The sequence below is a fragment of the Marmota monax genome, unplaced genomic scaffold, assembly GCF_021218885.2.
Source record: "Marmota monax isolate L192 unplaced genomic scaffold, Marmota_monax_Labrador192_F-V1.1 WCK01_AAM20220418_F8-fsc00378, whole genome shotgun sequence".
Taxonomy (NCBI): domain Eukaryota; kingdom Metazoa; phylum Chordata; class Mammalia; order Rodentia; family Sciuridae; genus Marmota; species Marmota monax.
The window spans coordinates 368299-392612 of record NW_026693516.1 but is presented as its reverse complement, the minus strand read 5'-3'; the positions used below and the strand labels follow the sequence as shown (position 1 = coordinate 392612).

The 24314-nt window shown below is 36.7% G+C and overlaps 1 protein-coding gene across 12 annotated transcripts in view; it reads right to left on the bottom strand.

Moving 5' to 3' along the window:
* The window catches only part of Bltp1 (bridge-like lipid transfer protein family member 1), a 209922-nt gene that overhangs the window by 161675 nt on the left and 23933 nt on the right, over positions 1-24314 (bottom strand). For all 12 annotated transcript variants that reach the window (XM_058583669.1, XM_058583667.1, XM_058583668.1 and 9 more), the window contains 8 exons: positions 23462-23591; positions 20769-20885; positions 18129-18207; positions 16702-16766; positions 3600-3786; positions 2974-3055; positions 2431-2624; positions 543-622 (listed from right to left, as the gene is read on the bottom strand). In XM_058583669.1, coding sequence (XP_058439652.1) covers positions 543-622; positions 2431-2624; positions 2974-3055; positions 3600-3786; positions 16702-16766; positions 18129-18207; positions 20769-20885; positions 23462-23558 — 901 coding nt within the window. In that variant the 5' untranslated portion in view covers positions 23559-23591. The remainder of the gene's footprint in view (positions 1-542; positions 623-2430; positions 2625-2973; positions 3056-3599; positions 3787-16701; positions 16767-18128; positions 18208-20768; positions 20886-23461; positions 23592-24314) is intronic.

Genomic DNA, 24314 nt, shown 5'->3' with positions numbered 1-24314 from the left:
AGCTGAAGTACAAAAAAGGGCTTTAAAAGATCTAGCACTGGGGCTGTGGTTGTGGCTCAATGGTAGAGCACTCGCCTCACACATTTGAGGCCCTGGATTCAATCCTCAGAACCACATAAAAATAAATAAATAAAGTTATTGTGTCCATCTACAATTAATATATATATAAAAGATCTAGCATTTAGCTTTTATCAAATGGAAGCACGGAAGCCACCTACAAAGCACAGTCACTAGCAAGATTTTGATCTTTCAATCCTAACAGCACCCCCTAAAGGTCTTCACTAGAGGCTGCCTGCATTCTAGATTGCTGAAGTCTATGGATGAAAACAGAGTCTGAAGTAACATACTATATTGTTCTCTTTAGTCTAAAACACTTCTAAGAAATGACACATATTTTTAGAGATATTCCCATAACCACATTTATCATTTTACTGATCCCTTTAATACCATACCCTAAGAAAGAAGATTAGAAAGATTATCAGATATGTACATTCCACAGAAGAGAATCGTCACTATGAAACATACTCGCAAAAACACAGTACCTGGCTCATCCATGTAGTAATAGATGTCGACATCGTTGGACTGCATCACCACAAAGCCTTCTCCCATCAGTCTTGGTGGTCTATAAGAAGCAGAGGTGAGGGCTAGCTGAATACACCTCCGAAAAGCAAAACGTTCAATATCCTACTTAATGGTGGTAAAAGGTGAAAAACGGAAAGGAATAGCTACAAAGCACACCCAAGAACCATCTTAAAAAGGGAAAAATATCCTTCACCTATACAATTATCCAAATAACTGTTCCCAGGTACATGCTGTATTATGGTAAATAATAAAATTGACCCTGAAAATTTATTGGTAAATTACTGGTAGCTCAAGAGGGGAAAAAAAATTAGTTTTCATGTGAAATAAAAAATTAAAATCATTGCTATTAAAAACAAACACAAAATATCATTTTATTTATCAGAATAAGCTGTAATCATTCAGAAACATGAAATAAGAAAAAAGAAAATAATAAAAACAACAACTTAATATTGCTTATTTCTAAGAATATTTAGTTGAACAGCTTGAAATAAATTTAAAGCAAACACCTTGAACTTAACTCTGAATGAATGCTTCTCTATCTTCAATTTCCCACAAACTTTAACAACTTCTGTCACATACTATAATATCTATCTTCTTCATCAAAATTAACTTCTCAATAATAGATAATATATACAAACTAAATTTTCTTCTAAATATGTATTAAATCAAAAAGATTAATGATGCTCCACACTTTTGAATAATGAAAAATATAATTTTAAACCTCTTTACACAAGTTACTAATAGCAGAACACTTTCTGATCTCACTCTCCAGTAACTTGGGGGAAAAAAATCCAGATTTATTCAGTATTATACCTGTACCCAAAAACACAGACTTGATTGCACTCCAGAAGAGGTTTAACCAAATCCATGATCTTGAAAAGTATGGCCAGGCAGACCCACGGCCACCTGGGATTAGAAAAGGAAAAACCCTCTCTCTATCATTTTAGATAGTTCTTGGGAAATGTAATAGCAAGGAGGTCAAGAGTAAGAACTAAAAGGAATAACTGTGTTTCTTGTAACCTTATAAGACTTCATATTGCCTATGCACAAAAATAAAAGGATAAAAGCTGAGGCACTACAGTGTTTCTACCCAGAAACACTTAAACCACACATATTCATCCAAAGGCTCCTGCACAAAAACAAAGAGCGGCTGAGAAAAAACAAAGGTCATAAAAGCCCATCATCCCATCTATGGACGTATGGCCTGGCGTCAGGCAGGAGTCATGAGTCTGCGGCTTCCTCAGGGACCAGTCCAGTCTAGGGTGGGCATCTCACCATTGTGAGGTGGGTCTAGTGTGCAACATCCACACAACATGTCTCTTAAATACACACTGCTACTTTTCACTGAATAATACAAAATCACACCTCAAAAACTAGATGGAAAACAATTTGGGATGTAAGCGTCATATGGGTCTCAAAACCGCACCACCCTAACTTGACTAATTTTTCAAGAGTAATTCCGATTCATTTTCAACATTCACTAACTCAAAAATGGTACTCCAATCTCTTCAATTTACTTTATCCATGCCTTCTGAAAAGAAAAGTCCACCTGTAATGTACATTTCTTATACAAACATCAGGGCTTAACTGCCCAAAATAAATTTCCCAACTACAGAGAGAAGGAGAAGAGCTATAGCTATAGGCAATACAGAAGCATATCTGAAAGCACACGTTACTGCTAGACAGCATATCCATTGATCCCACAAGGAAGACCTGTTCACTGTTTAGGAGACTGAGAAATGTAGCTATTATCACACAACTATAGCAAGAAAATAAGGGTCACCGAAGATTCCAGGTGATGCCCATCTTAGTTCAAAAGAAGTTACTATTTCCATCAGGCTTTCTTACTCATCATTTTGAAGACCAACATATCTTGGACTAGGAACAAGCATGACTCGAACATTTTCAAGCTTTCCTTTCACAATATGCATGAATTGGTCAAGGTGACTTGAAGGTGGTTTTGTGGTGTAAGTTAAGAAAGCATCATCAAAGTTGATGCACAGAGTCTGAGGTTGGTAATGATTTCCAAAGGCCAAACGTCCCTAAAAAAAGTACATAAAAAGACATATATTACACCTTTTTTCTCCATTAAGCTGACCTAACACCAAACATTTTCAAGAAACAAGTAAATGATTCCAGCTCAGCGCTATATGCTATTTAAATCATTCTGCTGGTCAATGTATACCAGTATTTGAAGAAATTTAAAGTGAAGTTCAAACTAGTTTAAACTCTTGTAAATAAATAAGCTTTACAATCTAAGAAACTTATCCTAAAACAGTATTGGTGCTAAAATTCTTTCACAACCTAGAGAAATGAAAGTTATATTTGCAAAAATAAAACATTCTATGTTTTGAACCCACCAAACATTTAACTATAACACAATTTACTTACTGTGCTCACATTGACTTTTATGACTGGAATAAGTGATCGCCATGAAGATGCAGGGTCTTGAGATTCTGTTTTTACTTTAACTCTAAAGAGAAGAAAAAAACTAAGACCAAGAAAAGCTTAAATACCTGAAGGATACTCCCTCAGATATACTTAACATTAGCTGTGCACTTCCCAGTATACAATGAGTGCCCAGCAGGCAAAACAAAATGGACTTACATATACAGATAGGTGAAGTTAAAGATACACTTCTCCATAACAAGCAAACTACACACACTATATGTGAAACATATGATTTTCAGAAACTCACAAAAAAAGGTCAAATATTTGCATATGAACCTTAAAACATTCATGTAAATGAACTCAAAAACATAAAAAATTAATATCAGTAGTTTTTAATATGGAGTGAAGTAGAAACCATTTGTAGGGAAACAACTTTTTTGACATTATATAATTCTGTATTATTTTAATTTTAAATGATTACATAATTATTTTAAAAAACAAAAAGTTTTTAGTTAAATTAGAAAGAAAGATTAGATTGTGTCTAGGTGAACAGTTATCAATCACATTCTAATAAAGGCAAAGGTTTAAATGCTAGAAATTAGTAAAATTCAGGTATGATTTTCAACCTTTCAATTTTAGACTGGGTTCTTGTTCTCCCATTTTCCCGGGTTTTATCATCATCTTTCTTAGGTGGAATTATTGTTGGCTCCAAACCAAACAACTCTTGAAGGTGTCCATAAAGATCCGAACGGTTGTAGACATGAAATTCAAAATCATTAACTGTGATGTATAATCTGGTTTCTGCCTTTGGATCTAAAGATACCAATTACAAAAAAAGATTTCAGTTAAATTTTTAACAATTTTAGTATAATTTTTTTTTCACAGTTGAAGTAACTCAAATTATTGTTTTAAATATCATTCTATAACACAGAAACACATATTAAAATACAAAACAACAGCAACAGAAAGAAAAATGCTGATATCATTGTTATAATTTAATACTTTATGAACAACTAAGTTTCTAGATTCTGGTTATATAGTGACAAAATTTAAAGAGTTTATCCTAAGAAAAATAAAGTGCCACTTACGGAGTAAAGCTGCCCTTATCTAGCCATTTTATATTAAAATATACATAGTAAATAATTCTAAATACATTTAAATGTCACATTACTATTTGAATTTTTGCATAAGATCTAGAATTTTTCATAATTTTTTTTCAAAAACTACACAACACTAGAACATTTTCTGAATGATAAGACTGAGCAATAACCTTCTCAAATAAAAGACATAATTACATTAAGTCTCAACAACAATAGATGGAGTATCCCTTACCCTAAATGCTTGAGACAAAGTGTTTTGGCTTCTGGATTTTTTCAGATCTGGGGATATTTGCGAATATATGAGAAATAAATGTGAGCTGGGACCCACATCCAAACACAAAATTCCCTTGTTTAATTTTCACCTTATAAACACAGCCTGGAGGCGATTTTAGACAATACTTTGTGCATCTGCACTTTGACTGAAACCCACTACTTGAGGTCAGGACTTCATGTCAGTGCTCAGAACTTTCCAGACTCAGGAGCATTTCCAATTCTAGGTTTCAGACTGGAGTACTCAACCTGTTTTAATTAATGAGTCTGCCTATACCATGATGGATGGCACTGTTTTCTGCTGAAAGCAGTGTATCGCAAATCAAATGAAGAATCAGGCACATTTTCTGAGACATGATTTTTAATCATCCATTTTTGCCTCTACCAAATTCAACTAAAAACTGACTGAAATAAGATGACCAGTCAGAAACATTCAATTTTGAAACTCAGTGAGCTGTTATGGACTTTCAGTTTAAGCAGTTGAAGTAGTGACTTAAACGAGGGGGACATACCCTTCAAAAATACCAAGCTTCACCAAAATTAATAACTTCTGGGAGCTATTGCAAAAGATATATGATGTGCCAAATATTGAAATAAATTTAAATTTTAAGCTAACGAATTAAAAATAATATACCACTTGTTTTTAAAATAAACTAAGGAAAACAAAGCAGCAGCGCTATTTTCCAGACAGTAATCCTATTACCTGTACTCCAATCTAGGTTATTTCATCACTTCCTAGAACAACCCAGGAAAACATGACAAACCCAACCCTTCAAGAAACTAAGGCTCAGGAGCTGGAATCTCCCCAGTAATTTCTTAAGTAGTTCTTTGACCTATGGTCCTCCTATTTCTTCAGATTTACCAGAGGACTAACAGCCAAGCCAACCCCTAAACCACATCAAGCATTTCATCCCACTACTTGCTGTACGTCAAACTCGTTGAAATACAAAGATCAGTACGTACACTGCTTGAGAACAATGAATGCCATCACCCATTTTTAAGCAAGTAAATCAAACTCCATCACCCACTGGGTTCAAACCCTTCCTCAGATGCCAGGCCAAGAGCCCAGCAGCAGACTGACTCAACATCTCCAATTCTGCTTCACAGGTTCCTCACACCCGCACACACCTGACCTGCCTCACAGGTTCCTCACACCCGCACACACCTGACCTGCTCCACAGGTTCCTCACACCACCACACACCTAACCTGCTTCACAGGTTCCTCACACCACCACACACACCTGACCTGCTTCACAGGTTCCTCACACCCACACACACCTGACCTGCTTCACAGGTTCCTCACACCCGCACACACCTGACCTGCCTCACAGGTTCCTCACACCCACACACACCTGACCTGCTTCACAGGTTCCTCACACCCGCACACACCTGACCTGCCTCACAGGTTCCTCACACCCGCACACACACCTGACCTGCTTCACAGGTTCCTCACACCCGCACACACCTAACCTGCTTCACAGGTTCCTCACACCACCACACACACCTGACCTGCTTCACAGGTTCCTCACACCCACACACACCTGACCTGCTTCACAGGTTCCTCACACCCGCACACACCTGACCTGCTCCACAGGTTCCTCACACCCGCACACACCTGACCTGCTTCACAGGTTCCTCACACCCGCACACACCTGACTATCTCGCATACCCCCTCCTATCAGCAGCCAGTGGGTTCTCTTGCTGGGGCCCCAACACCCTGCCTGTCTCCTTCGCTGCTCAGAGGTCACCAGCCACTCTGGCCGGCCAGCTTTTCTTTCAGCCTACGTCCGGAATGCAGCCACTCTCTGCCCCTGTCTCCCTCAGCTGGTTCACTAGCCCTGCTAGTGGCCCTCTTCTGCCTTGCTCCCTCACCTAAACCTAACACACTAGCCAGAGTTTTTTAAACCTGAGATTATTTTGTCCTCTCTGCTCCCAAATTTTCCAGTGGCTTTCCCATCTTATGACAATCCCACGTCGCCTGAGTGATCACAGAATGCTAAGGATCCACGGTCCTGACTCCCTGCGCTGCCTTCTACTCTAAAGGCTCTTTCCCTGCCTCCCTGCATGCTTCTCCTCAACTGGGCTTGACCACAAAGCCCACCATGGCTTCCCCATCAAGCAGCACCTTCCTGACAGTCAGCACTCCCACCCAGGGGCTCATCAGCTTTGTATTTTCTCCTCTGCTGTACTCCCCTCCTGCACTCTTTGATGCTAAATATGCCATTTACTTATTATCAGAATCCTCCCAACTTGACTTAAGCCAGCTCTGACAAGGACAGGACTTACTCTACCCACTGCTGGATTCTCAGTCCCTAGAACAAGGCTTAGTACACAAAAGGCTTAGTACACAAAAGCTCACAAAGAAAAATGAAGCATCTTCTTATGCATCATACTCCTAAGCAAAACAAAATGCCAACAAATAGATCTGACAATGTATAAAACCCACCAAATAGAATATTCTAATTTATTCCCAAATAGACCTATATAAGTAGGAATTATTACAAAATTCTTCAAATTTATATACAACCGAACTTTACCTCAAAACTCATTTACATCATTTGTTTTCAAATTTACTCACAGGATAGTTTACTAACAATCCCAGAATGACCTGATCATTAAGAATGTGCTCTAAAGGGCAGTGGACAAGATGGAGAAGCAGCAATGGGGACAATTAAGAACCTAGATTTCCCCTAACTGGACCAGCAATGATGAATAAGCAAATGGGGATTATAAAATAGAAACAGTATTACTCTCCATTTCACCTCTAATTTGCTGTACATGCACAAGACTCCCTCCTTTCAATGAAACAGGAATAAGAAAAGAGCACCATTAATTTACTAAAAGAGTGTACAGAGATAAGTGTATCAATTTTGTAATGTGTTATGTACGGCACACTGATGTACACTAAGTACTGGATACCAAAACGCTGCAAGATACCATCAACATTCCTTACCACGTTTTTCTTGCTTCTTTTTAACATTATTTCTCATTTATTGTCACTTCTTCTACTGGAATGTAAATTCTACTAGAGAAGTCCCCCCCACCTCCCCCCCACCCCCCGTTAAATTCACTATTATATCCCTGGTGTCTAAAATAGTCTCTGGTACATAGGAGATACTCAATTAATATTTGTTGAATCACTGAATTTAAAATGGGCTTGGAAATATTAAATAAGATTGAGCAAAATGTAAATTGTAATGAACCACTTCAAGTGGTCTAGAGATCACTCTTTTCCTTCAAAAATTCACTTTGGGAAGTATCAAATAGCAAGTTTCTCAATATTTAGAATGTACCCTTTGGTCTTATATTTTAAAGAAACATTTCCCTGAGTTGACATCACACCTTTTTGTTTGTTACATTGCATTAGTAGTATTCCAGCCACAGAGCTGCACAATCAAACAACAAATCCGATCTCCAAGCTTGACTGGTCTCCAAGCTTGACTGGTCTCCAAGCTGACATGGCTGCTGGTTTTTGCAGGGTCTCTTCCCAGGACCTTTTCTGTCCATGTACCAGGCTTCCTGCCATCCAGGAGTATTCTACTTGGAAATGCCCTCTCCAGCCCCCCAATACTACCCCAATATACACAGAGAGATGCAGAGACAGGGTGTCTGAAGATACCCACACAGACAGAAACACAGAGAAAAGAACACATGTTCAGAGACTTTCTTGCACAGAGTGGGCAAGTACACACGGTATACTCATGTGCAGACTCAGAAACTAACAAAGACAAGCACACACATGCACATACTCTCACAGAGCGCGCCATGTATGTTTGCAACTATCAGCACACTCAGCTCCATTCTCACAGATGAACACAAAGGCCCACGACAAACAGGGCACCATCCCAGAACAGCAAGAACATGACCCCAGCAGGGTGCAATGTACCCTCACAGACTAACCACCACTTCTTCCAAAGGCATGCATCTCCCACTTAGGAACATGCACACATGCCTAAGTGTATACACACACAAATACACAGCTCTTTTAAAAACAGTAAGTTGGGGATGTTTGCATTGATTCTCCAGGAACTAAATAAAGAGGTAAATAAACAGTAAAAGGAATATATGATCATTTACTGATGCTGTGACCTAAGGCCTCATTTTTCTCATCTATGAGAATAAAACCAAATGCCAAATGTTTTCTTGGATATAAGGAGAATGATTCATAGTGGGATAGGGAGCAGGAGCATGGGAGGAACAGACGAACTCTAGATAGGGCAGAGGGGGTGGAGGGGAAGGGAGGAGGCATGGAGTAACTAATGATGGTGGAATGGGATGATCATTATTATCCAAAGTACATGTATGAAGACACTGATTGGTGTGAATATATGATGTATACAGCCAGAGATATGGAAAACTGTGCTCTATATATGTAATAAGAAGTGTAAGGCATTCTGCTGTCATATATATAAAAAAATTTACATTAAAATTTTTATTAAATAAAGATACAATTACCTCTTTGAAATCTCATCCCTACAGGCTAGAGTGATCTACCTTGAAAACAAAAATCTTCTCGTATTTCCTATCATGTAACATGATGGCATCACATAATGGGCCCCAAAAAATATTTGATAAATAAAATTCCTAAATACAAAAGGATATATACACATAAAAAGTCTTGACTTGAGCAGTTAAATTTAAGGAAAAAAACAGATCAATGTTATAGAATCACACAACTCTCTTAGGCAAATAAAACACTGAAATATCTCATTTTCCAAAGAGTAAAAAGACAGCTATTTAATTATGTAATAGGAACACATGCTGTTTGTAATTAAAAAAAAGCAAAAGCTAAGGTACAGAAATACTGCCAACCAGCCTTGGAAAACTTAGAATTGATATTTAATCCAAAGACAAAACAGTCCGCTGACCTTTTAAAAACTGCTCGGGGTTTTTTATTTATTTAATATATTCAACAAATAAGATTTAAATGTAACAAATTTTAAAAGTATTAGAACTTATTAGGCTAAAACGTCTACAAAATCAAACAACAGAAAGAGGCATCCTTTTATTGTTTTTACCATTGTAGTTTATTTGGGGGTTTTTTTGTGCACATGGGCTTGTATATGGGCTTGAATACGGGCACTCTACACTGAGCTACCACTCAGCCCTTTTTATTTTATTTCAAGATAGGGCCTTGCTAATTTGCAAAGCTGGCCTCAAACTTGTGATCCTCCTGCATCAGCCTCCCAAGTTGCTGGGCTCACAGACATGCACCATTGTACCCAGTCAGCTATCCTTTCACGTCTTAATTTAAGAATCCCTTCTCATTAAGAAAAATATATGGGGGCTGGGGATATAGCTCAGCTGGCAGAGTGCTTGCCTCACATATATAAGGCCCTGGGTTCAATCCCTAGCACCAAAAAAAAAAAAAAAAGAAATAAAGATGTACAACTATTTATCCAGGTTCACAGTCATTTAAACACTATGATGCATCATCACAGGCTAAGATCAAGTAACTGGTCCTGATACTTCATTATTTTCCAAAATAATGGCTTAAAATCAACTACCCTGAAAATAGGGCTATTCTGAACAACCTGAATATCTAAATGACTCCTGAAATGTCCCCACACAAGCTCTATAGTATAGATTTAGGCAACTGAATACCCCACTTTTCTTCTAATGGAGCAATTCTAAAACTCCCTAATGAAACCCGGCCCACCTATCTCCTAGAAAGGTGGGGCAGCCATCTGTTCCATGCAGTATGTGCCCCAACAAGGCTACTAAATTTCCCACTAAGAAATGTAAACCATCTCTAAGTACTTGGTGAATCATCAAAGCACATGGATCTACCCTTAAGCAGTAAGAAATAACCTCTAGACTGTAATAAGTACAGCCCACCATTATGTTACATATAATTATATACAATCTAATATTGTCCAGCTATTATTAGAAGTTTAGTTTGCAGCCTGTTCATTCCTCTATATACTTTATTCTAAATTCTGTTCCTGAATTATGCAAGATTAATAAGGTATTTATACCAAACTGTTCATTCCTACATTGCTACTTGGCATTACCTTTGACAGCTTGTTGTTAAGAATACTGACCTTCATAACAGGATTTCCTCAAGAAGCACATGAAACATATAATAAGCCCAAAGCTAACATTAACTCAACAGTGAAAAACTGGAACCCTGTCCTCTAAGATCCACAACAAGACAAGGATACCACTCCCACCATTTCTATGCAACAAGGTACTAAAGTTCTTGCCATAGAAATAAGGAAAGAGAAAGAAAATGTTTGCTGATGAAATGGATTTAGAAATTAAATTTTTAAAAAACCCTCAAGATTTTACAAAAAAAAAAACTACAGTACTGATAAATTCAGTAAGTTGCAAGATAAAAAATTTTCATACAAAAATCAGAAGTATTTCTCTATGCTAATAAGAAACATTCAAAAGAACGATCCCATTTACAATAGCTTAAAAACTGAATACTTTTTTAAAAAATATTTTTCAGTTACACATAAATACTATCTTTATTTTGTTTATTCATTTTTATGTGGTGCTGAGTATCAAATCCAGTGCCTCAATGTATGAGGCAAGCACTCTACCACTGAGGCACAACCCAGCCCTTAAAACCGAATACTTAAGAATGAATTTAGCCAGAGACAAAACACTTGTACAATGAAAACTGTGAAACATCAATGAAAAAAGTCAAAGATGACAAATAAATGGAAAGATATTCCATGTTTATGAATTAGAAGAATACTGTTAAACTCTCCTTACTACCCAAAAAAATCTACAGATTCAATGCATTCTTATCAAAAGTCTAAACATTAATTTTCATAGACACAGGAAAAATGATCCTAAAGTTCATATGAAACCATAAAAAAAAATTGCCAAGGAAATCATGAACAAAAAGAACAAATCGGGAGACATCAACTATTTGGTTTCACACTACTCTACAAAGTAATAGTATCTGCAACAGCATGGTTCTGGCCACAAGAGACCACAGACAGAGTGCTCAGAACAGGAAGGACCCCATGCACCTTGGTGAACGACTCTCACTGCCCTGTAATAAGGAAACAATCTGATTCAGAAAAGGGCAAGGAACCCAGACAGACACTTCTCAAAGGACCTGACTTGCTAATCAATACAAGACGCAATGCCCAACATCAGGAACCATCAGGGACACACAAAGGGAATCTACAAGAGATGTCACCTGACACCAGTTAGAATGGCTACCATCAAAAGACAGAAGAAAACCCTGCTGGCAAGGGTGTGGAGAAAGGGAATTCCTGTACACCACTGGTGGGATAAAAATGAGTGCAGCCTCTTGAGAAAATGTAGGGAGGGTTCCTCAAAAAGTAAAAACAGAATTACCATGTGACCCAGAAACTCCAATATTCCTGAAATTAGTGCATCAGAGAGATGTCTGTGCTCCTACCCTCACTGCAGCACCATCCACAACAACCAAGATGTGGAAATGATCTATCCACCCACCAGGTAGTGAATGAGTGAAGAAGGTGTGGAACACACATACAATGGAATACTAGCCAGCCTTAAAAAAGGAAAAAATTCTGTCATTTGTGACAGCCATGGGTGGAAATGGAGAACGTGCTAAGTGAATACACCAACAAAGAGAAGCAAATACTGTCTGTTCTCACTTCTATGTGAAATCTAGAACTGAACTCAAAGAAGTAGAAAGCAGAATGTTGGTTACCAGAGACTGGGCAGTGGGGGCGGGTACAAGATGACAAATACAGAGCCTCAGTTATGCAGAAGGAATAAGATTGATTTTTTTTAAGATAAATTGCATTGTGTGGTGAGTACAATTAAACACTGAGTAATGTACATTTCAGAACTGCTATGAATAAGTTTCAAATACTCTTGCCACAAAATATTAAATGTTTAAGTTAATTAGCTTAATTTTATCATTCCACATTGTATTCAAAGTTAATAAGATCATTTTGTACCTTATAAATACATACAATAAGAATCTGTCAACACACAATAAAGAAAAACTTAAAGGAAAAACTTGTTTGACTGTTTCCATCACAGTTCTGCTACTTTTGATGTACACACGACTTAATGTTACGAAATGGGTAAGACTATGACAAGTAATTTGCAGCTAAGAAAGGGACAGCTGACAGAGCCGGTCAACCCCTAACATCACTGTAAAATAGACACCACTGGAAACCACTGGTAAACAGAAAAATAACAATCAAATCAAAACAATTTAAATATTCTTTAAAAACATAAAAATGTTAAAAACTTACATTTCTGCCCTGAATTATGGACAATAACAGAGAACAGAAAGATTCAAAACTTCAAAGCTATGCTAACATTAAAAGAGTAACAAAAAGAACTGAAGACACTGAAAGAAACGCCAACAGCAGGCCAGGAGGGTGGGAGCAGCCAGGCCAGGAGGGCGGTAGCCAAGCTCTCCTCTCGGGACTAAGCCCCAGTGTGTGACTGGAAGCTGTGACTGCGCTTTGCCATGACTTCTGAAAGGAGCTAAGCACCTGCCTGCCGCAAGACATTCTTCAAAACCCTTCTCTATTGCTCCTTCAGCACCACGGTCAATCACATGCTGATTCATTCCTAAGCACCACAAGTCACACCAGCGATTGCACCTGCGCTTCCCTGCCACCACACTGGTCTGGTGCTCCCTCCTCACTGCCAACACCATCATGCTGCTAGACACGGGCACTCACAACAGCCTTCTACCTCCCACTCTGCCCCCTGCCACAACCTTGTGTGACAACTCAAAGCTGGAAATGATTAAGATAATGATCAGTGATGTTCCTCCACCCAGACTCCCACTCCACTCCCCTTTAATTATGGTTGTTTAGGGATATCTACTCCAAACAAATCTGAGCAGCACCCACTTTCTCATTCCTATTTTTTAATTCTTCCCTCAACATAAGAGAATAATCAATAAAATGAAAACAAAATAAATATCTATTAAAGATTTTTGTCAAAAACTCTCTTTTATAAAGAACTTCAGTCAATTACTCTTGACCCCATTCACATATTCTGATAAAGAGCAATCCCCTCTAAGAAGATGTAACACTTCATGATAAAATGAGGTTAACTCCTTTCTTTAAAAAATATTTGTAAATGATATAAGATTGTAGTTCTCAGGGCTGAAAAAGAACCACTTTCCAGCAGAAAGGCTCTGGATTCAATGCCCAGCACCACCAAAAACACAAAAAAGAAAAACAGAGATTTGTTATGTGTTAGCTATGAAAACTCTATAGCAAGCAATCCCATTAAGCTTATCCTTCAAACTTTCAGTGGCCTCTGGATAATGTGAATGTCTTCATTCCTCTCATACATTATAATCGCTGTTTGTGATGAGAATTTCCAAACCTACTTAGACCTTATTGGCAAGAATGTTTTTATGGCTGGTGTATAACAAGATCCCTAGCACCACAAAACACACACACACACACACACACACACACATCTTAATAATATAAGGAGAATTAGACTCAAAGTGAGCAGAACAAGGTTTTTATTCTAGCACTACAATTTATAATCACAGGAATTTCTACTTCTTAATCTGCAAAACAAGGGGTTTTGAAACCATTACGCAATTTCCAAACTGACAAGAGGCTTTAAAATCAAGTGTTTTTGAAACTGTGTTCTCTGGAATCCTGGGATAAACAGTGCATGGGGAGACAGCAGGCCCAGCGGGCCTCTTCCTCTACTTCCCAACTTCCTCATTCCTCTAAAGCTTTCTTCTTTCACATGAACACTGAAAATAATTTAACATAAAACTCCTAATATGCAAGAAGTTACATTTTTCTTTTAAAATCATAAGCCAGTTATATAAACAAAGAGGATTTTTGTTCAGCTACACTGTAATCTGTTAACAACATAGCTTATGTTAATGAAACAAAAACAAGAAGTTTAAGTCAAAAGAGCAAATTATATAACCAATGTACTGCAAGATTAACAGAAAAATACAATCCTAAAGTAAACCCATTTCTAAGGAACAAAGTAGATAGACTTTACAAACTGCATCAGAGGTAGACACACTAGGTCAGCTCACTATCAAGTGGATGGATCAAAAGTTGGGACGAATCAAACAACAGACTTGGCTCCTAGGAAAGACTTTTAACCACCTATGCATTATAAGCAAATCTGTAGCATACCTTTACTTAAATGCTACCTTTATGGCTTACAGCCAAATAAAATACAAAAACAATCAAGAATATTTTCTCCACAAAACTTGCATGGATAATAACGTAGAAAAATGTGTCAACATTTAGAATGTTATTCATATTTATAAAAAGGCAAAACTTAAGATTCCCAGTACACAAACATATTGACAAAAAGAACAATTTTTCCCCCTGAGAATGTTTGCAGCAATTATGAAGACGTGGTTATAATGCTACTTGAATAACAGATATTCTCAAATCCCAGTCTAAAGACTTCTGATTACAGACAGCATTCTAAAAGACAGATGGGAAACTGCAAAAGGCCATTTCAAATGCCCTCACAATACTTTTCCATAGGATAAAACTTAAATATCAGTTCAAACTTATCTAATGAACAACTCCAGCTGTTAAAAACTTTTCCCAAACGTGATGCCTGCCCATTATTCTAATTTCTAATCATTGTGATTTCCTTAATTCTACAGATGCCAAACACCAACCCTTCATGCCAACCTCATCAAGAAAGAGTGTATCATATATACACACACACACACACTATATAAGGGGGTGCAGGAGTCACATGGGGAAGGGAGTAATGTCAAAAGGACAAACAGTGAAATCTAGAGGAATTTAGGCTGGCTCAAACTTGTGAAAAGCACATAACCTTTTACTATTTTAAACCTATTTTATTGTAGAAATAAAGTTATAAATGATGGTAAAATGCCTAGGTGAGCCCACCAAAAACCAAAAAATCAACATTTAATTGGAAAGTTCCAAAATGACATGGAGAATCTAACCCTCATTTCAGAATCCTGACATGGAGGCAGAGTTCCATGGTAAAGCACCTGCCTAGTATGCACCAGGCCCTGGTTTGATCCCCAGAACCACAGGGAGGGAAAAAATGGATTCAGAATCTCAACATGATCAAGTGCAAGAAACACAGATGATCCTGGTAACAAACAAAAAGCAGATTTTGTTAAAAATCTTTTTAGTATCCTTTTCAGACCCTATGCTATGAGGCCCCACCTACAATTTTCGAGAATATTAGTTCTCAAAAGTATGAGGCCTTTGGTGGAATCCCCAGACCCCTTTCCAGAGGTCCAAAGTGTTCAAACTATATCCATAATATTATCAAGATTTGACTATCCCATGAATGGATAGTGGAATTTTTTCAAAGGGTATAGGACAGATGGCACTTCAACAGATGGATACAGACGCAGAGGTGAAATTCCAGTTGTCTTCTATTCAGTGGAACATTAGAGAGACAAGTACAGGCACATTTGTAATCCCAGCTACTTGGGAGGCTGAGGCAGGAGAATCATAGTTCAATGCAGGTCTCAGCAACTTAGTAAGACCCTGTTTCAAAATTTAAATATTTAAAAAATGGCTGAGGATGTAGCTCAGTGGTAGAGTACCTGCCTAGCATACATGAGGCCATGAGTTCAATTCCTAGTACTAAATACAGGAGAAATATCTGAAAAGCATAAAACAATGCTATTAAATTTTTTTTTTTTGGTTTTGGAAGTTATTTTCATAAATTGTGTTTTTAATATATAATGAATTATCAATATTCTCAATTAATAAAAAGTATTTCTAAAATAATCAGCTTAATTTTTAATGCAGTAAATAAGACAGACAGAACTCACATAAGTTAAGTGCTTTGGAATCCTCAATTATTTAGATGAATGTAAAGGGTTTCTGAGATCGAAAGTCTGAGAAGCACAATTCTAGAAAATAAAGACAGGGCCTACTCTCCTTAAAGCCACTTGTACAGTTAATGTAGAAAGAGGCTTGGGGCAAAGACAGGAGCTGTTCCAGAACCACGAAAGATGGCTTGGAAGCAAACTCTGATGGCGAGAGCAAGCCCAGTGCAGCCTGGGGACTGCACTGCCCCTCTCTTCACCGTAGGCTCACTGAGGAGTCAGAACCAGTGGCAGGTAGTGTAGAATGAGCAAAGCCACAGGAGCTGAGGGGATGGTGTCAAGGCGCACTAGGTCCACAGACAGAACAGGAGGGAAGGCTAGACACGTGGGTAGAGGGTAACCCTGCAGGAACAGCAGGTTGAAGTTACTGGACATAAGCAGGCGGCAGGAAAGCTACGGACAAATTTTCAATGAATCAGAGGTAAAACTGAGTTCTCTAAACATTGCTGCTCTTATAAATATCCATTATAAGATGTGCAACATTTAAATATCTGTAAATGAAAATTTTGCTGTGACTGAAAATTTTAAACACTGGAAAAAATGAACACTTACCATGTTGTTTCTGCTTGGGGTTATACATTTTCCACCACCGAAAAATGATAAATCCATCTTGAATTCTAAGAAATGTAGATTACAAAAATGAGAAGTAGCAATTTACTTAACTCATTTCTTAATTAGGTAGACTTTGAAAACAAAGAAAAAACAAAATTCTCAAAAGAGTACTAGCATACATAAATAGACTTTTTTTTTCCTGAACAAAATATTTTATAGCCTTCCAGTTAAAAAAGGAAAAGAGACATATGTAGCTCTAAATTAGGGAGGGAATTCTTCTTGAAAATTCTTAACTGACAAAAATTGTATACATTTATCACATATGTATTATTTTGAAACTGTTCTAATTGGGTAAAGTGTAAATATTACATTATATGTAACAGGAAAATGAAGTGCTAAAAATTATTGCATTTTAAATAATATTTTTTAAATATAAAAATTAAATAGATAAGCCAAATTTTAAAAGGGGATATGATATTAGCACACTAAAGGGAAACTTTTAAAGATACTTCTTCATTTCTATAAATGATCTATCACCTCATGCTCCAAAAGCATGTATTCATAACCTCTTTCCTTTTCTTTTCTTTCTTCTGATTTGGAAATATTTTAGAATAGCACAGAAGATGCTTCCTACAGCTTTAAGTGAGGCAGGAGAGGAGTACTGACAAATCCTAGCACCTCTCAATTAATGCCAAATTTTCAATATCTAAGTAACAAATACTAAGAGGAACAAAAAGGATGCAGGCCTTTCTTCAAGGCTTATGGAAGAGGAGATTGCAAACATTACAATTTCCTATTACATTCGGATTTGTATTTCTTAAAAGTAAAATTAGAGTTGCTAACAAATGCTAAATAATTCTATGAGCTTATCTTTAAAGAGGAGCTAAAAATGGATGAGACTTTAACGACCAATGTTGATAATGGATGGTCAACATCTCTGAACTCTGTATTTTATTACAAATAACCACCAGGAATTCTACATCAGAAATGGTTAGGCAGCCAGGTGTGGTGGCGCACACCTGTGATCCCAGTGGCTCCAGAAGCTGAGTCAGGAGGACAGTGAGTTCAAAGCCAGCCTCAGCAACTTAGCAAGGCCCTAAGCAACTCAGGGAGACCCTGTCTCTAAAAAAAATATAGCTAAATTAATCCAAGGACAGAACCATTTTAAAAGATCCATTCACCAAGTATGACTTTTTTTTGAGATGGGGTCTCTGTATTGCACTGGCTGCTCTCAATCTCCTGGGCTCAAATGATCCTCCTACCTCAGCCTTCTGAACAGCTGGGACTACAGGCACATTCCACCACACCTAACTCAAGAAAATGATTTTAACCTTTGGCTTACTTGAAGAAGTCATATTAAATAAAACATCGTAAACAGAACATTTTTACAATATTTCATGTTTTGAGTCCTTTTTAAATGGTGTTACCTAATAGACATGTCTTCTGTGATGTAATAGATTTCACGAACCATGACTTTTCCAGAAAGAACAGAGAAAGAGAAGGATCCTGTTGTAGGAGAGAAGAATAACAGTAATTGATTATTTTATATTGTAATTCTTATATATGATAAAGCACCTAAAGCTTAAAATCTTAAGCATTCAATTTAATGGATAATTAATCTCTTCACACTCCATTCCTATCCTTATAGTATTACAGATTTTCCAGTTTTATTATTAGTAATATACAACACTAGGACACACCCTGACATAATCACAACAGCATGGAGTCCACCCTGCTCCAGTTCAGTCCCCAGCACCCACCCTCCACACTCCATCAATCCCAATTCAGTCAATTCAATCTTTACTTAATTTTAAGTAAAGTTTACTTCTTTTTCCTTTTATTAGTGTCCTATGGATACACTGATGCTGGGACCCACCATGCCACATCCATGTATGCACATTAGAAATGTTGGTCAGATTCATGCCCTGTTCTGCCCTTTTCCTGTCCCTTCTTTCTCCTCCTCAATCCCCTTCATCTACTCTCCTGAACCTTCCTCTATTTTGATGAAATTCCCTCTTCCCCTTTTTGTCCCGTTTTACTTATTTGTTGTTGTTGCCGCATTCTCCCCTTATTTTGGAGTAGCTTCCACATATCCGAGAAAACAATCACCCTCTGACTTTTGGGAACTGGCTTGTTTCATTTAGCATGATAGTCTCCAGTTCCATCCATTTATCAGCAAGTCCCATAATGTCCTTCTTCTTTATAGCTGAGAAATACTCCAAAGTGTGTACAGACCACCTCTTCTTTATCCATTCATCTGCTGAAGGGCACCAGGTTGACTCTATGGCTTGGCTTTTATGAATTGTGCTGCTATAAACATTGATGTGGCTGCATCACTGTAATATGCTGATTTTAAATCTTTTGGATATAAATTGAGGAGTGGGATAGCTGAATCATATGATGGTTCCATTTGTAGTTTTCTGAGGAATTTCCATTCTACTTTCCAGAGTTATTGTACTAATTTGCAGGTGCACCAGCAACATCTTGAGTGTACCTTTCCCTGACAACCTCATCAGCATTTACTGTTCATATTCTTGATAATTGCCATTCTGACTGGAGTAAGATAAAATCTAAGTGTAATTTTGATTTGCATTTCCCTGATTGCTCTCTAGCAAGAGATGTTGAATATTTTTTAACATTTTTTGGCCAATTTTATTTGTTCTTTTGAGAAATGTCTATTTAATTATTTTGCCCGCTTATTAATTGGCTTATTTGTGGGTTTTGTTGTTTTGTTTTGTTTTTTGCTTTGTTTTTGGTGCTAAGTTTTCTTAGTTCTTTGTATATTCAGAATATTAATTGCCCTATCTTAGAAGCAGGTGGCAAAGATGCTCTCCATTCTGTAGGCTCTCTCTTCATGCTTGTTTCCTTTGCTTGCAGAAGCTTTTTTGGGGTAGGGATGGGGGAAGTAGGGGATTGAACTCAGGGGCACTTGATCACTGAGCTACATCCCAAGCCCTATTTGTATTGTATTTAGAGACAGGATCTGAGTTGCTTCATGCCTGTCATTTCTGTGCTGAAATATTGGAGTGTTGGACCTACTTTTTCTTCTAGCAGTTGCAGGGTTTCTGGTCTAATTTCTAGGTCTTGACTTCCATTATTTTTTGACCATTTTAACAAAAAATGTCATATGTGTAATCACTATGTACTGAGCAACTAACCACTACATGAGAATATTGGTTTAAGTAGGAAATTTATGTGGCTAATTCCCTTAAGTATATATACTCAGCCATTAAAATCAAAGCAGTAACCAATTCACCATCCATCAATTTCAATCACTGCATTAACCAAATTAATGGAAGATGACTTATGTTTGAGAGAAGTTTTACTTATGTCCACTAAGGTATCCAAATATAAGGAAGATGAGAATGGTTCTATCCAGTCAGCCCTCGTCCCACTTTCCCAAATACATTCTTCTATCTACCTGCAAACTTTCTACCATTAAATAACCAGAAATTAAGCTAATAAAGCAGGGCACAAAGTGAAATACACAGGATGATCTCAACTTACAGATGTTAAAAAAAAAAATAACTACAACTTTGAACATCCAAAATTTAATATGGAAGGTAGACTTCTCTAAGAAATTCTATGATACTAGGAATTGAACCCGGGGCCCTTGAGCATGCTAAGCAAGTGCCCAGTCCTTTTTGTATTTTATTTTGAGACAGGATCTTCTCAAATTGCCCAGACTGACCTCAAACTACCAATCCTACTGCCTCAGCCTCTGGCATTGCTGGAATTAGATGTATGCACCCTACACCTGGCTCCATGTTTTATATGTGTCTAAACTTTTAAAATACTTTTAATAAGCATCTTTTCTAAGTAAAAAAAAAAAAAGTCAAAAAGTTACTATTGAAGCACTATAAAAAAGTAAGAATGGGGTAAAAGACAATAATCAAATGGTAATTCATCACTAGTCATGGAATGCTGCATGAGAGAGAAGGCGTTAAAGACGGTTTCAGCTCTCACAAAACAAAGGCTAAGCCGGTATGTGTTTATAAAATATAGATTTATAATACACATCTTAAGTTTATGTGGAAGAAAAACAATTCTGTGTTAGACAAACTTACCAATATGGATATAGCCATTCTTGTACAATCTGTTAAGAACCAATGTTAAAATAAGACCAACATTCCGAGAATTATAATACGTGAGATAAATGATCCATCCACAGGACAAAATAGTAGCTGTTGGGAGGGAAAAAAATGATAAGATTTACTTCCATATGGTAATATGTCCTCTTAAAATTTAGTACCTGGAATTTTATAACTAGAGGTTGATTCTACCTTATCCAATCTTCCTCTAGAGATCTTTTCAGTCATTAGCCAGAAAAACATTCCCAATCAGTTCAGTTAAATCATGTTCAAGTATAACTTTCTTTTTTTTTTCTTCTTACCTGTATACTTTTTCATTGCTTTGTATGTTTTAGTTGCTAAACATGTAATGAGTTCTGGGAAGAGAAAGCCCATATTTGTGAACAACTGGAAAAATATCCACCTCTATTAGCAAAATGCTCACACATAATTTTATTCCTAAGCTATTTCCCAAAACAGGCTACAATCACTTGAAAAACAATGAAAACTGAAGATATTTTTAAATCAGAGACAAGTCAGTTTTTTTAAGTCAACAATCTCTGCTTGAAAAAAATCAGAAAAGTCAGAATTTTCATCTAAAGGCACACTTATCAACAGATCAGCTTATACTAAATATTTTGCAGTAATTTTTGCTGTAACAGTAACCCACTTTTGATGGATACTATCAAATATGCTACAGTAAATGATATTCAAATTTGACTAGTTTTTTTAATAAAAAGTTTAGTCACCTATAAAATCTGTATTCCCCCCAAAAATGAGATCATGAGTATACAAAAATATACATGAATATAAAAAAAGCATAGCACAAAAAAGCATTTTCTTTCGATAATAAATATTCCTTTATTTGTCCTTTCTAAAAGTATGTAACTATCTTCTGTATTTGGGAAAAAATAATTTAAGGTTCACATGTGTAACCTTTTAGCAATATCACTTGAAGTTCCTAACGTTTTAAAAGGTATGTGAAAAAACAGTCAAGAGAGAGTCATAATAAAATGTAATAATTCTCAGGGTAACAATTTTTTTGTAGGAAGTTACTATAATCTGCCCAAAAGATTATTTCTAAAAACTCTTATTAAAAAGTTATTTTGATGCTATGACACTGGGTTGTAAGTTTAAAGTTATTTTGTACAAATTTTTACTATAAATCACTGTTTCGGCAGCAGGTTGTTATGGGCCCTTCAGAAATACAGAAGGCATCTGCTGAGAAATATGCTTTTAATACTACATATCTTGTGGCCTTTTCGCTTTAGCATGACCTCAACCACACTTTGAACATCATAAGTCCCCTAGTAAATCAGAGGGAATTAAAAAAATAATTAACTCAATGATTTTATTTATTGCTATTGTTGTTTTGTCCTTAAAGAAAGTTGGTATAGAACAGAATAAAGTCAGAAATCCTCAGTAATAGAAAGGGGACACATGAGAATTAAGGAAGAATTCTGTCCTTAATTAAACCAGAAGGTAACCTCCAACACCTTTTATGAAGTTCTCGTCCATTCTATTATTTGTTATTTCATTTTACTTTTTTAACTTCCTTTAATAATTTATAGGAGTTCAGCTCCATCAAACAGAAAATGGTAACTCGATTACCACAAAGTGTTTATAAATCATTAAGTATTTTAAATTCTTCTACATTCACCGTAGCCTGGCCCATAGCCCAGCCCCACCCCTTGTGCTGTCCTCAGAGAAAGACAGCTGGGTAGTTTAACATCTGCAGGCCTCAAGTGCCCAACAAACTTAAAAGAAAAAAAAAACCTACCTTCACACAACTGTAACAAGCTGTGCCATCAGGCACACAGATGACCAACAATGTCACCACTCTCACTCTCCTACCTCACCCTTCCTGCTTTCCTCTCTAGCATTCCAGTTCCTGAGCCAAAGTTCAAATCAAATATAACACTTTCATGAAAATTTCCTGGGCAATAACAGCCTATGGTAATTGCTCCCTTTCCTGCTATTATTTCTCTATTTCTTCCTCTCATTCGTTCATATTCATTCACTCGTATTCCCCACCCTCTGCTCTCCTGCCATTTAGTTATATGCTGTTTTGAACTATTTGCATGCACCTAGAAAACATCTAGGATATTATACAAAAATTACAAATAGCAGAGCCCACTACCAGGTACACAGGAGTGAGAATACATATTAAAAGATGAATCAGGCATATACATTCTATTCTACTATAAAAACAGACTGACTATGAGGATTTATTACTTCTATATTTAAACAAATGAAAGTGTTCATTTGTTTCTGTTGAGTACAGGTAAGGAAGGTGACCTTTTTTTTTTAATACTTTTATTTTACTTGTTTATTTTTATGTGATGCTGAGAATCGAACCCAGCGCCTCACACATGCTAGGCAAGCACTCTATCACAACCCCAGCCCAAGGAAGGTGATCTTAAATAGGAAAAGGACCTCAAGTGCAATGTCTTTTTCCTCCTCCCATCACCCCTGCCTAAGATAAGGTGGAGCCTGAGAAAAAGTACAGTGCTTTCCAAAGAGGCTTCCAGAGTAAATACTCAAGAAACACAGAGAGATTAAAATCTTTACTTAAAATAAATAAATGGTATTCTAAGTATCGCAACTTCAGTTAACCACTGCTTACAACCTAGCAGTCCTTAAACCATATGTAAAACACAATGAAGCACAGGAAAATACATTTTACTTACCAACAAGGAGCCAAACGACATTGGAATTGTGTTCTGTAAGAAAATCTTCTAATTGAGTGATACTAGGAACAATACTGTCATTTTTCCTTTGATCCATTACTGAAGTTTTTCCAGAATAGCATTTAAAGGCCTAAAAGAGGTCAAAGGTTAAATTTAGAATCAAAATTTTAAAATTCCCAGAGAATCATGTAAGGGCGGAGGTGAATTTAATATTAAATCAATTTGTTTCTTTAAATAATGAGAATGTGAAAATACAATAAACAACAATCTATATTTCTGTCTGAAATATATAAGACATCAAATTTGTAACATCCTGATTTTAGCATTCTAAATATGAGTGCAGACTAAGAGAGACATGATTATTTTTAAATCTAATAAGAAATATCTATATTAATAATAAGAAAGGAGTACATGTTAATCATGTAAACAAATTCACCCACTCTGTCTCAAAAGCCGCCACTTAATAATAATTATATTTGTATATTAAGTTAGATAAATTCCTCTTAATTGCCATCATTTCTGTGTATTCATTATTCCGTGGGGAAATCATCTTCCCAGTTCAAATTCACTCTGGATAGAATCTGAACAATAAGCAGATCTCCTGATATCAGATGCTTAGGATAAACTACAATATACTGTCAAATTGTCATCAGATGTGACAAATGTGTGTATATTACATACATACACACACACACACACACACACACAAGCAGGATGAGAATATTTGGATTACAAGAAAGAATTAAAAGGGGTTAGGGTTGTGGCTCAGTGGTAGAGCATTTGCCTAGCATGTGTGAGGCACTGGGTTTGATTCTCAGCACCGAATATAAATAAATGAATAAAATAAAGATCC